This window comes from Cebus imitator, unplaced genomic scaffold, assembly GCF_001604975.1.
Source record: "Cebus imitator isolate Cc_AM_T3 unplaced genomic scaffold, Cebus_imitator-1.0 Scaffold82, whole genome shotgun sequence".
In the NCBI taxonomy this organism is placed as follows: Eukaryota; Metazoa; Chordata; class Mammalia; order Primates; family Cebidae; genus Cebus; species Cebus imitator.
The window spans coordinates 7,291,799-7,310,461 of record NW_016107397.1 but is presented as its reverse complement, the minus strand read 5'-3'; the positions used below and the strand labels follow the sequence as shown (position 1 = coordinate 7,310,461).

At 40.9% G+C, this 18,663-nt stretch overlaps 1 protein-coding gene across 4 annotated transcripts in view; it reads right to left on the bottom strand.

Moving 5' to 3' along the window:
* Positions 1 to 18,663, bottom strand: part of RNF216 (ring finger protein 216) — a 166,622-nt gene that overhangs the window by 124,257 nt on the left and 23,702 nt on the right. For 3 of the 4 annotated variants that reach the window (XR_005201115.1, XM_017533820.2, XM_017533821.2), the window contains exons 4-5: positions 4,534 to 5,376; positions 3,179 to 3,255 (exon numbers count right to left, since the gene is read on the bottom strand). Coding sequence is in view for 3 of the 4 variants with exons in the window: in XM_017533820.2 (XP_017389309.1) it covers positions 3,179 to 3,255; positions 4,534 to 5,376 (920 nt within the window). In the remaining variant the exon portion in view is untranslated. The remainder of the gene's footprint in view (positions 1 to 3,178; positions 3,256 to 4,533; positions 5,377 to 18,663) is intronic. The other variant, XM_017533822.2, reaches the window with a different exon arrangement.

The window sequence follows — 18,663 nt, the reverse complement described above, 5'->3', positions numbered from 1 at the left end:
ACACATGAGCTTACAGTTAAACTTAGAAAACACACAAGAGAGCAAGGCACCATGGAAGCCGGCAGGAACAGAATACGATTCCCAAGAACCTAATAAAAAAAAAAAAAAAAAAAAGAAGAGAACGTATGTTATTGTTTAAAGAAATAAAAAGGATTAAAAATACAGGCAAAGAGCAAAACTCTAGGAAAATAACCAAGCGGATTAAAAGCTAAAATATAACCGAAATACAGTAACACAGTGGATGGATTAAAAGGAGATTACACTTGGGCAGGGTGAGGTGGCTCACGCCTATAATCCAGCACTTTGGGAGACCAAGGCAGGCGGATCATGAGGTTAAGAGATGGAGACCTTCCTGGCCCACATGGCGAAATGCCATTTCTACTAAAAATACAAAAAATTAGCTGGGTTTGGTGCCACGTGCATGTAGTCCCAGCTACTCGGGAGGCTGAGGCAGGAGAGTCGCTTGAACCTGGGAGACGGAGGTTGCAGTGAGCTGAGTTCATGCCACAGTACTCCATCCTGTGCAAAAGAGCAAGACACCGACTCAAAAAAAAAAAAAAAAAAAGTAGATCATACTCTACCAAAGAGAAGTTTGTGGGCTAGAAGACAGCTCTGAAAAGATCATCCAGAACGTATCTCAGAGACAAAGAGGTGGATTTAGAGACATGGAAGATGTGGGAGAAGTTACATAAGACAGGAAATAGCTACAAAATTTCCAGAACTGACCAATATCACCAATCTATGGCCTCATAGCCTACGTGCTTAACGGTTTTGCCTTACTGAGAAGCATGTTAAGTAAAATTTATAAAGATTAAGGAAAGGCCAGGTGCATGGCTCACACTTGTAATCCCAGCACTATGGGAGGCTGAGGCAGGGGGATCACCTGAGGTCCAGGAGTTCAAGACCAGCCTGGCCAACATGGCAAAACCCCGTCTCTACCAAAAATACAAAAATTAGCTGGTGTGGTGGCTCATGTCTGTAATCCCAGCTAATCGGGAGGCCGAGGTAGGGGAATCTCTTGAACCTGGGCCTGGGCAACAAAACGAAATTCTGTCTCAAAAAAAGATTAAGAAAAAAACCTTCATGTTAAATTTGAATTGGAAATTATGAATATGAATTTCTGATTTAAAAAACAACTACTGGGCTGGGTATGGTGGCTCACGCCTGTAAACCCAGCACTTTGGGAGGCTGAGGCGGGTGGATCACTTGAGGTCAGGAGTTCGAGACCTGGCCAACATGGTGAAATCCCCGTCTCTATTAAAAATACAAAAATTAGCCTAGTGTGGTGGCAGGCGCCTATAATCTCAGCTACTTAGGAGGCTGAGGCAGGAGAATCACCTGAACCTAGGAGGCACAGGTTGCAGTGAGCTGGTATCACGCCACTGCACTCCAGCCTGGGCGACAGAGCAAGACTCCATCTCAAAAACAAACAAACAAACAAACAAACAAACAAACAAAAACAACTACCAACCAAAATATTTCCTTGGTCTGTCCCTTGAAAGGACCTAGAGAGATGACATGCCAGTAGCAATGGTGAGCACATCTAGCCCTGAGATGTTTAAAAATATCAATCCTCATTTTAAGAAAGCTGGGTCTCTCGGAGAATGAATGATTTCAGGTTCTGGGCAGAGAATTCAAGGTAAGCCTGGGACAACAAGGTATACTAGGAAGCAAGGAAGTACTCAAAGACTAAAGGCATCAGATCAAAAGACACTGGTGGTCAAATCTGGGACAATTTCAGTATCAAAAAGAAAATGATTGTGACTGATCTAAAACACCACTTAAAAACCCCAGCTCTTTGGGAGGCCGAGCAGGGCAGATCATGACGTCAGGAGTTTGAGACCAGCCTGACCAACATGGTGAAACCCCCATCTCTACTAAAAATACAAAAATTAGCCGGGCGTGGTAGCACACGCCTGTAATCCCAGCTACTCAGGAGGCTGAGGCAGGAGAATTGCTTGAACCTGGGAGGTTGACATTTCAGTGAGCCAAGACTGTCTCACTGCACTCCAGCCTGAGCAACAGAACGAGACTCCATCTTTAAAAAAAAAATTTTTTTGGGCCGGGCGCGGTGGCTCAAGCCTGTAATCCCAGCACTTTGGGAGGCCGAGGCGGGTGGATCACGAGGTCAAGAGATCGAGACCATCCTGGTCAACATGGTGAAACCCCGTCTCTACTAAAAATACAAAAAATCAGCTGGGCATGGTGGCGCATGCCTGTAATCCCAGCTACTCAGGAGGCTGAGGCAGGAGAATTGCCTGAACCCAGGAGGCGGAGGTTGCGGTGAGCCGAGATTGCGCCATTGCACTCCAGTCTGGGCAACAAGAGCGAAACTCCGTCTCAAAAAAAAAAAAAAAAAAAAAAAAAAAATTTTTTTTTTACACAACTGTTTCACCTCTGCAGGTCAGAGGAAGGGGAAGAGTATGAGACTTATTTTTCCTTTTATAATCTTCAGGAAAACTTACTTTTTAAAAAAGCATATATATTAATAGAGATATGGTCTCATTCTGTCATCCAGGCTGGCATGCAGTAGTATGAATATAGCTCATTGCAGCCTTGAATTCCTGGACTCAGGCACTCCTCTTGCCTCAGCCTCCCAAAGTGCTGTGATCTGGCCCATATTTATCCCTTTTATAATAAAAATTAAGAAATGCTTCCATGTATTTCTCCAAACAGAGTGGTTGCAGAATATTTTGTTACAATTGTAGGGAAAAAAATGTCTTCTAACATCTTGACTAAAACACAGGTAGTATCAATGCTCAGAAACTCAGTCTCATAATTCTATAACCATGCAGTATTCCACAAGATCCAGAAAACAGTCTGTATATGACTAATATCAGAATGAATAAGGTCACTAAAAAAGACATAATGCCAAGTGAAATAAGCCAGTCAGAGAAGAACAAATACACGACGTCCCTGATAGTAGTCAAATCCACGAAGACAGAAAGTAGGATGGTGGGTGCCACTGGCTAGGGAGGGGAAAGGGGAGTGTGTTTAATGGGGACAGAGTTTCAGTTTGAGAAGATGAAAGCGTTCTGGAGATGGATGATGGTGATAGTTGCATAATAATGTGAATTTACTTAACACTGAATTGTATATTTAAAAAGGACTAAAACGACAAATTTTATGTTATATATATTTTACCACCATAACAAAAAAACTATGGTAGTATACTTACACATTCAGATCATAATAATTCTTCAAATGAATTATTTCCTCAATAAATCCATTTGCTACATCTGGAAATCTTGCTTCCTAGAAACAAATAAGAACATAATTTACATTTCATTCACTAGAATGGTTTCAAATGGCAATACAAGACAGATGGCAAAAAGTATAATAAAATGACTAAAGACTAGAAAAGGGCTGTGAAGTAGGTCTGTGTGTGTCTTCAAGTTCAAAACTAGTTCCCAGATCAATCTGTCTACATAGAAGACAAGGTCTAGAAAGGTCTCCAGATCTGGTCCTCTGTCCCCATGTTACAGATCCATTCATTATTGTTTCAACAAATATTGAGCAGCTGTCTAGGCAAAGGAAATCAAAACACAAGGCACAATCCCATAAGAGTCCTCGAGCAGCACACAATCTAGTGGCTAGATAAAAAAACACTTGGGCGGCCATGCACGGTGGCTCACACCTGTAATCCCAGTGGGAGGCCGATGGGGGTGGATCACCTGAGGTCAGAAATTTGAAACCAGCCTGGCCAACGTGGTGAAACCCTGTCTCTAACTAAAAAAAAATTCAAAAATAAGCTGGGCATAGTGGTGGGTGCCTGTAATCCCAGCTATTAGGGAAGATAAGGCAGGAGAATCGTTTGAACCCAAGAGGCAGAGGTTGCAGTGAGCAGAGATTGCACCACTGCACTCCAGCCTGGGTGACAGGGCGAGACTCCATCTCAAACAAACAAATAAACAAAAAACACCTGGGTAAAGTAGGGTTAAGGGACTTGTTTGAAGGCAAACAGTGGCTACTGGATGTAATACCTTGTGTTACTCTTAATATCAGCACTAAAAGAGCTCTGTATGATGACAGAAACATTCTCCTCTATGCTTGATGATGAGGTAAGCTGTCAGCCTCATGTGGCTACATGAGACGTGACTGGTGCCAATGGAAACTGCCATTTCTAATTTTATTTAACGGTAAGACATTTAAATGTAAACAGCTACAAGGGGCTAGTGACTGCCATACTGGACAGGATAGGTCTAGGTAATTCAATAAACCTGCTTTAAGGGTTTGCAATTGGAGTGAACTCAAGGCCTTTGGAAAAAAACGAGGGATTGCAGGTATGACAGCACTAGACAACTGTGATATGAAGTTAGAATCGCAGACAGCTTCCTGAACGGTAAGGTATAGTAAAGAAAGGCTGATTCCATTTTCATGTCTTCAGCATTTCTCTTCTATTCTATATATCTAGATATATACCTCTAAAGAAAATGAAGTCCACATATACAAACTTTTTTCCTTTTTTTGCAATGAAAAATCAATCAGTATATGTAATGTCTACAATTATTTACTTGATAAAATAAAACTTACCGTTTCCTTCACTAATAGTGCAACAAGTTCTTGATCTACCTCTGTAGCCTCTTGCCCCCAAATGTTTTCCAAATTGGGCTCTTGAGATTCTTGCATTGGAAAGGCTGGACCTGGCTCTTCATCATCAATTGCTAACTGTTGGTCTTCAAACTCTCCTAGAGGATGGGCAGACTGAGGAGAAGAGGGGCCTGAAACCCCACCTTGCTGGGGTTCTGGCCTTGGAAAAGCTGGCCCGGGGAATTCATGCTGAATCAACAAGCGGGCCAGCTCTGCTTCAGGCTGCCGTTCCTGAGGAACAACCTGGTTTGTTATCTCACGGGGCTGTTGGTTCAGAGACTGGAAGTAAGGATGATCTAGCCAGCAGTCTTCTTCGATGGCCTGATCATCTGCTAGAGCAGATGACTCTCCCAGATTTGATAACAGCTCTGTTTCTGAGTCTTCGGATGACTGGTTCTGAGTTTCCAAAGTATCGCTTTCTGTGTAAAGAAGGCTACCTTCTTCCAAGATGACGACTTTCTGCTCTGATCTGGGGCTGACAATGTCATTTGCTGCTTGGTTACGACTCGGTCCAGGCTTGGGTTCTCTATCTGTTTGGACACTTGGCTTAGTGAATTCAGAGACTCCAGGAGGCCCAAGATCCAGAAATTCACCGTAGTCATCCTCAGAATCATCCTGTGCCCCAGAATCAAACAACGGGTTGTTATACACTGAAAAATAGCGGCTTTTATCTGATTCAAATGCTGCTCTAGACTTTTTAGGCCTTTCTTCTCCCAACCTTTTCAGATCTTGCCAGTGGGCAGCTGGTTTGATGAGATTGGGTCGTGATGTCTGAGGTTTATTTGTCTAAGAAAAAATGAAATTTTAATAATAATAATTCAATTTCTTTCCTACGCCTATCCCTCCTTATGTACTTATACTGAGCTTCCAAGATAGAATAGGAAAGAAACAAAAACACTCTCTCTTTAACAATACCTACCTATTCTTTACATTTATCTTAACATTTAGATTTGATCACACTGTATAGTATCTGTAAGAATCAAAGTAGCCATTCATAGATTAAAGCTTGAGATACAGTTTCAATTTTAATTTATTTTTATTTTACTTATTTTTATTTTTGAGACAGTTTCCCTTTGTCACCCAGGCTAGAGTGCAATTGTGTGATCTCAGCTCACTACAACCTCTACCTCCTGGGCTCAAGTGACTCTTGTGCCTCAGCCTCCCGAGTAGCTGGATTACAGGCATGTGCCACCATGCCCAGCTAATTTTTGTGTTGCTTTTTCTTCCTTTTTTTTTGTTGTCCAGGCTGGAGTGCAGTGGAGCAATCTTGGCTCACCGCAACCTCCGCCTCCCCGATTCAAGTGATTCTCCTGCCTCACTCTCCAGAGTAGCTAGGACTAGAGAAGCGTGCCACCACACCCAGCTAATTTTTTGTATTTTTTTCAGTGTTATCAAGGATGGTCTTGATCTCCTGACCTTGTGATCCGCCTGCCTTGGCCTCCCAGAGTGCTGGGATTATAGGTGTGAGCCACCGTGTCCGGCCTAATTTTTGTGTATTTAATAGACATGGAGTTTTGCCATGTTGGCCACGCGAGTCTCAAACTCCCTGCCTCAAGTCATCTGCTTTCCTTGGCCTCCCAAAATGCTGGGATTACAGGTGTGAGCCACTGCACCCCGCCATGAATTATAATTTAACCTGAGACCACTAAAACAAAAATAACTCCACAGCAGAGAAAACAATGAAAGAATGTTAACACATCAGAAGAAGAAGAAATGTTCAAAAAACATATAAAAATAATCTAAATCTCACTAAAAATTAAGACAGTATTTTTTTCCCTGTAATATTAGCAAACTTTCAAATTAGATAATACCAAGCATTGGTGAGGATGCGTGCGAAAATCCTTTTTTTTTTTTTTTCCCCCCCATTTCTTGAGACAGACTTACTCTGTCACTCAGGCTGAAGTGCAATGGCGTGATCTCAGCTCACTACAACTTCCACCTCCCAGGTTCAAGCAATTCTCCTGCCTCAGCCTCCCAAGTAGCTGGGATTACAGGTGCCCACCTTCACATCCGACTAATTTTTGTATTTTCGGTAGAGACAGGGTTTCGCCATGTTGTCTAGGCTGGTCTTGAACTCCTGGCCTCAGGTGATCAGCCCACCTCAGCCTCCCAAAGTGCTGGGATTACAGGTGTGAGCCACTGTGCTTGGCCGATGTGTGAAAACTCATACTATCACTTATTGCTGGTGAATTTAGGAGAGCAATTTGGCACTATTAAAATAAAAAATGTATATATCTGTCATCACTTTTTCATACTGTTCTATAAACCCTCATGTATCTAAATAGGACATATACAAGAATATTCAGCATAAACAGAAGAAAACCTAGAGACACTTTCAAGTTTGTCCCTAACAGAATGGTTAAATAAACTATTACTTATTTGTTCTCAAAATACTCTATAACTGCCCCCACCAAAAAAAGAGGTAGCTCAATCTGTAATGAAATGGAAAGCTCACCAAGGAACGCCATTAAGTCAAGAAAAGTGAGTTACAAAATCATACACAGAATGATTTTATTTACTTAAAATATGTAAGACACAAAATCATTTCTAAAAGTATGTATATGTACACACATGCATATACCCATGAATACATACAAATTCAAAGGAAAGACCTGGAAGGATACATGCTACACTGGTAACAACAGTTCCTCTAGGAAGTCCCTGGAAGAAAGGAGATGGTGAATCTCAGGCTTTAATGAGAATCCCTGAAGACTATGCCACTAAAGGGGAGGCAAACTGGACCTGGACCACCTGGGAGCTGAATCCCAGCATTGAGAGTTTAACTCCCTGAATGTGAGGTGCTGTTGTTTTTACTCTTCTTCAAGAAACCAATTAAGGTCCTCTATAGAGAAACATAACATCACATAGAATCTCAAAATTTTCGTATACAATGACTTACGCTCAATCAAAAATAAGCAAACAAGAACCTAAGGCAACAATAGAAAACCAAAACCAGAGAAGTAACAGACAACAGCAACAAGCCTACAGAGGTTTCACACAGTGAAGTTATCAACATGAATTCTGAAATAACAATTAGCATGTTTAGGGAAATCAAAGACTAGATTGAGAACTGTATCCAAGAAGTAGAAGATCAAATGCAAGTTCCAGAATGGAAAAATATAGTAAGACTGGATAGATATACAGCATTTTAGGTAAATACAGTTGAAGAGAGAAATTAGTGCATTGAAAGCCAGGTCAGAATAAAATAGCCAGAGTAAGGCATAGACGAAATGGAAAATTAGATAAGAGAACATGTCAAGAACAATAACGTCTTCAAAACATGTAAGTAGACTTGTAGAAGAGAAGCTGTTTCTTTGGTAGAGGAGGAGGAAGGAAAACAAGTGAGGGAAGGGAAGGAGGGAAGACAGATAATGGTTAGTTCAAATCAAGAAAAAAGGGGAAAAAAACATAAGGAATCACAGATTAAGAGGAAGTAGAACAACAGTCTGTTTTAATTCTATAGAATATATTCAAAATCTCAAAGAATGCACTGGTTCTGTAAACTCTAAAAACAAAAAAACAAACCCTCAAAGAAATAAAGAAAACTTCTGGCCAGGTGTGGTGGCTCACACTGTAATCCCAGCACTCTGGGAGGCCAAGGCGGGCAGATCACCTGAGGTCAGGAGTTTGGCCAGCCTGACCAATATGGTGAAACCCTGTCTCTATTAAAAATACAAAATTAGCTGGGAGTGGTGGCACATGCCTGTAATCCCAGTTACTTGGGAGGCTGAGGCAGGAGAATCACTTGAATCTGGGAGGCAGAGGTTGCAGTGAGCCAAGACTGCACCACTGCACACTCCAGCCTGGGCAACAGAGTGAAACTCCATCTCAAAAAAAAAAACAAAAAACTTCTAAACTTCTTATGAAGTCAGAATGTTTATATATGTAAAAAAATCTGTTAAGGATATCATTAAGTACACATGAACTTACAGGCCAATGTCACTTATGAGATCTATGGAGAAAATACTAATATTAGTAAATGGAATCCCCAGCAGCATGTTACCACTACAATGCCACAACCAAGGGGGAGTCTTTCCAAAGACACAGTAACTTACCAACTAACAGGTCAAGGAAGAAAAACAACATGACAATCTCTGTAAGATGCTGAAATAGAATGTAACAGAATTCTACATTCACTTCTGGGAAGAAAAAAAAAAAAAAAAAACCTTTAAAGTCAAAGTACATGACTAGTTACTTAACATAACTAAAAAAATAGTACCTCAAGCAAAAAGGCACCATCACAGAAACATTAAAAGTACTCATGGGCTGGGCGCGGTGGCTCATTCCTGTAATCCCAGCACTTTGGGAGGTTGAGGCGAGCTGATCACGAGGTCAACAGATCGAGACCGTCCTGGCCAAGACGGTGAAACCCCATCTCTACTAAAAATACAAAAATGGCACACGCCTATAGTCCCAGCTACTTGGGAGGCTGAGGCAGGAGAATTGTTTGAACTTGGGAGGTGGCGGTCACAGTGAGCCGAGATAGTGCTACTGTACTCCAGCTTGGCCGACTGACAGTGTAAGACTCTTGTCTCCAAAAAGAAAAAAAAAAAAAACAAACCATATTCCCATTTATGTTGGTGGCCATTCTTGTTCTTCTCTATCAACACTATTAAATTTTTTGAGGAAGTACCATATATTTCTTGAGGAAAGAAGTATAAAAATTGGAAACACAGATCAGATGCAAGTTTTCAACAAATTTAAGAGTCAACTGAAAAATCACTACAGACAACAATGATAAGGCGATCAAGTCAAGGGCCGGGCATGGTGGCTCACGTCTGTGATTCCAACACTTTGGGAGTGCTGAGGTAGGTGGATCACTTGAAATCAGGAGTTCGAGACCAGCCTGACCAACATGCTGAAACTCCATCTCTACTAAAAATACAAAAATTAGCTGAGTATGGTGGTGCACGCCGTAATCCCAGCTACTCAGGAGGCTGAGGCAGGAGAATTGCTTGGACCCGTAAGGTTGCAGTGAGCTGAGATTGGGCCACTGCATTCCAGCTTGTGCGACAAAGCGAGACCGTCTTAAAAAAAAAAGAAAAAATAAAGGGCAACAAGAAGACTTACTCTCCATTTTGGAATGAAGCATTGCCTGATGCTAGAATCACAATAAAGACAATTGAGATCCTTATGCTAAATTTGTTGTGATTTTGTCCTTTGACAGGTCTGGCAACCCAAACGGGACAGAGACTGTTGATGATCTTGAGGCAACTCAAGGAACACAGCAAAAAACACTAACTCGCTTTTTTGGGGAGTACTTTCCTCATGTTGCTGCAAGCGTTCGAGGTCATCAGGTCTGAGCTCTGCTCTTTTTAGCAACTGATCTCTGACTTTGAGGGTACTAAGTCAGGCAGCGTGTGAGAGAGCATTCGACTTTGCAGTATCTAGGATTAATCTGTGCTGTGGCAGGGCATGTGACTTTTGGGAATGTGGTGGCTCACAAATCACTGGCAAGAACTGTATTCTTTTGCTCATTCGTTGCAGAGGTCTTTGTGGCTTGAGTCAAGCCCCCAAGATTATGGCCAGAAAGAAATGTGGGTGCAACTCCATTTGCTGCTAGCATACAGGGGTGCAGTTTTAAAGCTAACTGATACCACCTGTATTGAGTGCAGGAAGGGTATAAACTCAGGCTTTTGGAATCTGTGGTATGTGAATTCTTTCTCTTGCAGGCCAAGGTGAGGAAGGCCTCAGGTGTCTGACTCGGTCAGACGGAAACTGGAAGGTTATTGGCTACGTTGGGTATCTTGTAGCCAAAGCCATCTCACTTCCGAGATACACAAGAACCAACATATAAACAGGATCCCTAATTTCTAAAAATTGTACTCTGCCTTCTGGGAGTCCTGCCTTTTTCATGTACAGAATTTCTGGCCCCAGGAGCTATAAATATTTACAAAAGTGGCAGACTTTACAAAAAATAATTCAGGATTATGATGTGGAATGTTCCAGATGAAAAAGTGTTCATCCAAGAAATTCACTTGAATCCTAAGCCTCCAAATCACACAGAGAGAATGAGATTCTTAATGGCATTCGGAAGCCTCAAAGAGACAATGGGATTCTAAAATAGCTTTTTTTGGAAAGATTCACTGCAAAAAGCTAATGAAAAACTAGAAATGCAAGATTACCTCCCATACCACAGACAGACCAGTGCAGCTTCTACTGCTCTCCTCTATCCCATCTTACCTGAACATTGCATCTACTCCTGAATATTCAGTCTACTAACTCGGAGTTGCCTTTCTTCTCTGAAAAAAAGAGTTCAACTGTTTCCTTATGAAACAGAACGACCTGAAAATGTAGCATGTAATTCCTAACTTACATGCTATGGAACAGGCCATAGTTTTAAAATGTCCTAAACCTACAGAAGACTTTCAAACATATTTTAAAGAATTCAAGATCTTAATTATAAATTATGACTCTAGGATACATGACTTTTTACCAGCTAACACACGTTGGTAGGACCTGGGGAAGGAGGGGGAATAAAAATAGATAAAAGCAGCAGAATGTTATTTTCCTGAGGATGACATTCAGGATCTGACAAGTACCATCCAGTCTATGTATGGGCCAGGCAAAGCCTGAAATATCAGACATGACCTTTAGAAAGCCATTCCCAAAACGTTTCAGAGCTCTATGGTGTTACCTGAAACCAAAATAGATGCCCCTTTATTAACTAAGACAAATCCTAAGGTTTTTGTCTTTAAAAAAAAAAAAAAAAAATTAGGGACAAAGGCCATGCATGGTGGCGCACGCCTGTAATCCCAGCTACTCTGGAGGCTGAGACATGAGAATTGCTTCAACCCTGGAGGTGGATGTTACAGTGAGTCGAGATTGTACCACTGCACCCCAGCCTGGGCAACAAAGGGAGACTCTGTTTAAAAGGAAAAAAAAATTAGAGACAGGGTTTCACTCTATCACCTAGGCTGAAGTACAGTGGCATAATCATAGGTCACTGCAGCCTTGAATTCCTGGGCTCAAACGATCCTCCTGCCTGGGCCTCTCACAGCACTGGGATTACAGGTTATGAGCCATTGGGCCTGGCCTTACCCTTAAGGTTAAGGAAACAAAAGTTACCTATGAGGTCATGGGTTCAGGATGACTGGTGTGGCAACTCCCTAAATTCCTACGCTCTAAGAAAAAAAGCACACTGTTGCTAAACTCCTTACCAATAGAAGGTATCAGGCAAATATCAGACCCCTCCCTAACTGATTTACAACCCAGAAACCCAGTACAACTCTTATAAGGACAGAGGACTGGCCTTACAAACATCCTTTTCTGATAAACTACTACATATAGATCTTAAACCAGTTTCTGCCAGCCTATAGAGACTACACACAAATCACCTTTGTGCCCTATAGTTCACCTTTTGAAGGAAAAAGCCAAATTCCACCTCATTTTAATGTTGAAACTCCACCTTAGGGAAGCTCTGGTAAGTCTTTGGCAGTCCTGAAGTCAATAACTAATTAAGAAACAAGCTGAATTGAAAAGGCAGCTGGCCGGGCGTAGTGGCTTACATCTGTCATCCAAGCACTTTGGAGGCCAAGACGGGCGGATCACCTGAGGTCGGGAGTTCAAGACCAGCCTGACCAACATGGTGAAACCCCATCTTTAAAAAAAAAAAAAAAAAAAGACAAGACTGCCATGGAACTAAATTAGTCTCCAAAACATGACTTTCTGACATTTAGCTATTTTGAAATTCTTTGTAAAAGAAACTTGTATCTGCTGAGTGTGATGGCTTGCTCCTGTAATCCTAGCACTTTGGGAGGTCAAGGCGGGCAGATCACTTGAGGTCAGGAGTTCAAGACCACCCTGGCCAACATGGTGAAACCCCGTCCCTACTAAAAATATAAAAATTAGCTAGGCACAGTGGTGGACGCCTATAATCCCAGCTACTCAGGAGGTTGAGGCAGGAGAACTGCTTGAACCCAGGAGGCGGAAGATGCAGTGAGCTGATATTATGCCACTGCACTCCAGCCTGGGCAACAAGAGCAAGACTCCATCTCAAAAACAAAAACAAAAACAAAAAACAAACAAACAAAAAAAAGGGAACTTACATCTATAAAGAAAATCTCAATTTTTAAGTGTCTCTGCACCTAAACCACTGGAAACATTTATAATGAAAAGCACACTGGCTTAAAGTTTGTAAAACAAATCTAACCTTTGTTTAAGATGCTTTTCCTAGTGATGTAGTGTTTTTTTGTTTTGTTTTGTTTTTTTTGAGACACAGTCCTGCTCTGTTGCCCAGGCTGGAGTGTAGTGGTGCCATCTTGGCTCACTGCAACTTCCACCTCCTGGGTTCAAGTGTTTCTCCTGCCTCAGCCTTTATAAGCACCTGCCACCATGCCCAGTTAATTTTTGTATTTTTAGTGCAGATGGGGTTTCACCATGTTGGCCAGCCTGGCTTTCAACTCATGAGCTCAAGTGATCTGCCCGCCTTTGCCTCCCAAAGTACTGGGATTACAGGCATGAGCCACAGTGCCCAGCCAGCACCTAGTCTTAACTGGGCCTTTACCTTTGCCTTTCTTTGTTTGGGTAAATTAGTATAGTGTTTCAATCTAAGTTTTGTAAATTGTCTACCTTTTTTCATTGGGGAGTCATCTCTGTGGAAGTGCAAACTGAGTGGTGTCAGGTTAGAAATTGCTTGAGGGCACTGTAATAGGTGACTGAAGGACTGACGGTCTAAAGAAGGGATAGAAACTTCGTTGACTTAAATGACAGGGTCTGAACTGCCAGGGCCAACTTATATGTGGATTTTCTTCTACTTGCAACACCTAGTCTCTTCCTTAGCCAACTCAATGTGAAGACCACTCAGATAATGACCTTTATAATGACCCATTGCAACTGAATAAATAGTAAATATGTTTTCCTTTTTCTTTTCCCTGAGATGGAGTCTCATTCTGTCGCCAAGCTGGAGTGCACTAGAGCGATCTTGGCTCATTGCAACCTCCACCTCCAAGGTTGAAGCAATTTTCTGCCTCAGCCTCCTGAGTAGCTGGGATTACAGGTGCCTGCCACCACACCCAGCCACTTTTTGTTATTTTCAGTAGAGATGGGGTTTCACCATCTCTGCCAGGCTGGTCTTGAACTCCTTACCTTGTGATCCACCCACCCTGGCCTCCCAAAGTGCTGGGATTATAGGCGTGAGCCACCGCGCCTGGCTTCCTTATGATTTGCTTAATCTTTCCTCAGCTTACTTTATTATAAGAATGCAGTATATTTTATATATATATCTACACACACATATATATACACACATACAAAATATTACATATATTATTACACACACACACACACACGTATATATTAGGCCACAGGATACATATATGTATATATGGCCAGTCCTCTGTCCTTATAAGAGTTGTACTGGGTTTCTGGGCGTATATATACACACACATATATAATATATATATGTGCTATACAATATTACATATATATAATATACTAACTAAAGTATGTTAACCAATTATGTTATTGGTCAACAGTATAGTATTAATAGTTGAGTAGTAGTTAAGTAGTATTAAGGAATTAAGGCTTTGGTCAACAGCATGCTATTAGCAGTTAAGTTTTTGAGGAGTTGAAAGTTATATGCAGATTTTAAACTGCACAGGGGTCAACACCCCTAACCACCATGTTGTTCAAGTGTAAACTTTATTTGACAACTGGCAAATAAAGAATCTTAATGAAGGCTATAAGATCTGCTTCTCTGTGTCTCCATGTCTATACATGCATTATGTATGTGTGATATTTCTCTACCAAAATACATGAGAGAACTCTGATAATTGGTTTAAGGAAAAAGTAAGCAATTCAATCTTTTATCAGAAAAACAGGACCTAACTCCAATGTCTTTTAGTTCACATGAGTTGGGTATTTTTGACAAGACCATTTGGAAAACGGCTGTATGTCTTCTGATTGGCAAAAATGCCCACGTATTTATCATTTTTTTGAGACAGGATCTCCCTCTGTCGTACAGGCTGGAATGATATCAAGGCAAATATCAGACCCCTCCCTAACTGATTTACAACCCAGAAACCCAGTACAACTCTTACAAGGACAGAGGACTGGCCTTACATTCTTTTCATGGTTCACTGCAACCTCCATCTCCTGGGTTCAAGCGATTCTCCTGCCTCAGCCTCCTGAGTAGCTGGAAGTACAGGCATGTGCCACCCATACCTGGCTAATTTTTGTATTTTAGTAGAGACAAGTTCTTACCATGTTGGTCAGGCTGGTCTCAAGCTCCTGGCCTCAAGTGTTCCACTTGCCTCGGCCTCCAAAAGTGCCGGATTACAGGCATAAGCTACCGTGCCTGGCCTATATGGATGCTTTTTATATTCCAAAATTATATGAAGCTCCTAGAAATCTGGTATGTCTTGGTATAAATGCTACCAGTCATAATTTTGGTTCAGAAATAACTAAATTTCCTTGTCAACTATGTCATTATTATAATGAACTCTCATCAGGTTTTTAGCCACGGCCATTTTAAGTCTCGCTGTCCACAGTTATTCTGTTCTGATACTTTTTCTGAAAGCTCTTTGCAAGCAATTATAATCCTAAAATGCTGTGTCTTAAAAGACGTATATGGGAAAAATGAAATGAACTCTGACAAATACAGGTTTGAGTTCACATTATTGAACTAAATATCCAAAATTCTAATGAGGAAACTAATGGATTTGTGTAACTGCTAACCAAAATCAAACAGCAAAAATTACACGAGACTGAATTGATAAAGAAGAATAACAGGTTTTTATGGCTTATTTGAAATACTGCTGGTACTTTTAATGTTTTGTTTTCCAGATTTAAGGCAACTATTTTAAACTTTTTATAACTTACAGCAATTTGGTTAAGTATACTTTTGTAATAAAAATAAAACATTTTCTTTTCTTCCCAACAGGACCCTTCCAGAATTTGCAAACAATTCAGGACTATTCTTATTTTTATGGCAATATCATTATTTGCATAAGTTCAACAAGTATCTGTCCTTTTAGTAACAGGAAACAACTAGAAACTGGTTATGTTACCAAGGCTTTGACTGGAATGCCATACAGGCATTGATCGACTTACGACCTATGCAACTTACGACCATCTGACTTTACGGCCACAATCGCTAGCCACAACTGCTCTGCGTCTGGCAGCGCAAACGGTGCCCAGGTGGGCATACGACGGTGCGGACCAGCTTCCGGCAGCACTACCATCTCCGCGTGCACCACTTCAAATGTTATCCCAGAGTCGGTATAGCAATTTATGTTTTGTGTCTTGGATATTTTTCATCAAACCCCTCCCAAGATGTCTACCAAGAGGAAATTGTCTTTGTCTACGCCTCAGCCTGCCAAGAAGGAAAGAAAGGCCATCGATCTCGACACGAAAATGAAGGTAATTAAGCAGTACAAAGGAGGAAAGAAAGTGAATGTGATCGCACGTGATACGAAGTTATCACACTCGACTGTGTCGATGATTTTGAAAGATAAAGAATTAGCGAAGCTGTCAAAGGTTCTGCACCCATGCGATCAACAGTTATAACAAAGCAACGAGGCGGGCCCATCCACGAAATGGAGAAATTGCTATATATTTGGATGGAAGATCAAATTCAAAAACGGCCAATAAAATGTTTCGTACATGTTTATATATTTTGACACGTTTTGCAATTGGGAAAATGTTTCCTATGGTATTTTTTACACCTGTATTTTGTAATTTTGTATGTTTTGCAAATATTAAACCAGTTGTACTGGTAATGCAGTGTTTTACTTAAGCCTGACGAATGTAAAAATAAGAAACAAAATGGTGTAAAGGTGATACAAATGGCATAAAATGAACAAAGAAAATTATTATATATAACAATTATGAAAGAAAATTATGATAAAATATGACTTAAAGATTTTTATAGCATCATTTCACAGTACTGTACATATAGTGTACTCAACTTACGACCAAATCGTGTTACGACCAGTCTGTCGGAACCAATCGTGGTCATAAGTCAAGCACTAGAGGTATTTCAAAATGTGCAAACAATGCCTGGCTTAAAGCATTCCCTGCCTTACAGTGAGTAAATCTGTCTCTTCCTGGCAGGCTCAGGAACCTCCAGATGTTGCATGCAGGAGGCAAAAACTAATGTCTGCCTTGGTTTGGCTTCCTAGCAGAGACATTTTTTAAACTCCAACTTGAGATTCCTTGTCAAAATTTCCAGCAAAGCAAATTTAAATATGTGGTTTTAAATATGCGGTTAGTCAGGCAAACTGGTCTCACTGTGATTATCTTTGGTAGAAATGGGAGTGACTGTAGAGAAGAAAATTACATTTCAAAAGAAAATTCCAATATGCCTGTTAGACTATAGCCCTGTTTATTAAGTTTTCATTATCTACCTGTACATTGCACTGAATTCTGAATTCTTTTAGCTTTCTCTAATATCCAGCTACAACTATCCAATGAAGGAGAACTGCTCAGTTCCTGAAGCTCTATAAGCTGAAGCTGGACAACTCTATGTAAATTTCAAGGAACATGTCTCATGCCTAATGCATGGGCCACATACAGACTTCAGTAGGATGGCCAATGCCATAACCAGAGACATTTCACAACTGCCAACCACATCAGAGCAAGACTCCCTCTCATAATAAGACTCTTACCTTCCTTAATTTTTCCTTGCTTATGCCTAACTCTCATTTGGCAGGACAACACTATAGTTAAAATTTCACCATCAGTGGCCTCTGCAGGTAACTTGCACTCCCTGCTTTAATTTAACCCAGTCATGGGATGCTAGATTACCTACTAACTCAACAGAGAATAATCTGTGCAGTTGCTGATACTTCTTGTTGCACACAGATAAATACATCAGGTACTCCAGAGCAGACTACTTGGTTACAAGGTAGACACCTTGTCCGGCTATTTGATTTTAGTTGGTTTGGTTCACAAGGGCCCTAGCTGAGGAGCATACATCACCCAAACTCTTGGTATTACCCTCCTGAGAGTCATAACAGCAGTCTCTCTGGTGTGCTGTATCCCCTCAAAAAGTTTTAAATGTTTTTATACACCAACTTGTCAAACGCCAAATGATCTTGCTCCAGCTAGAACAAGAAAAACAAAACGAACAAAAAAAACATGTGATAATGAAGACACCAGGACCTATAAAGTATATCCTGGGACCAGAAATCCAAAATGATGGTAACTGAGAGTGGTACTGATGCCCGAAGGTTTGGTCAGGCCCTGGGTGAAAGCCTGACAGAAAGGGAGGAATAGTTAAATAAAAATTATAGGAGGTCACTGTTTTGGACTAGGTGTCTGCACTAGACCCCAAAAGACCAGACTAAAACTCAAAATGGAGTCATCTATGTAGGTCTCATGTTACTAAACCTAATCCTGGGAAGTTCATTTCATCTTCCCATAATTCAAGAGAAAGAGTGAACAACGAATTTCTTAAACAGGGCAGTTTAAATCTTCAATGGGAATCATATGAATTTCCCTCTGCTTTAATCCTTATACAGGAAAGGTGGCCTGAAGAAGCCTGATGTTAACTAGTCAAAACAAGTTTTCTCTTTTCTGTCTCCCTGTCACAAACTGCCAAGAAAAGTAACTTTGAAAGGACTTTGCTTCTGCTCTCTTCAGCCCTTCTCTGTCTATAAAGCCAACCACTTCTGCTCAGCTCAGTGGAACACCTACTGAATTTTATGGAGAAGTGTTACTTGGTTCTAGAACCATAAAAAAGCCAACTAGGATCTTGAAAATAAAAAAAAAAAAAAAAAAAAAAAGAAATTTTTAAAATAAAAAAAAAAAAAAAAAAAAAAGAAGGCAACAGACTTGTAGTTTAAAAAAATAGGATTTTTTTCCTTTTTGAGAAGGAGCCTTGCTCTGTCACCAGGCTGGAGTGTAGTGGCACAATCTCGTCTCACTGCAACCTCCACTTCCCAGGTTGAAGCAATTCTCTGCCTTAGCCTCCTGAATAGCTGGGATTACAGGCACCTGCCACCATGCCCAGCTAATTTTTTGTATTTTTAGTAGAGACAGGGTTTCACCATGTTGGCCAGGATGGTATTGAACTCCTGACCTTGTGGATCCACCTGCCTCAGCCTCCCAAAGTGCTGGGATTATAGGTGT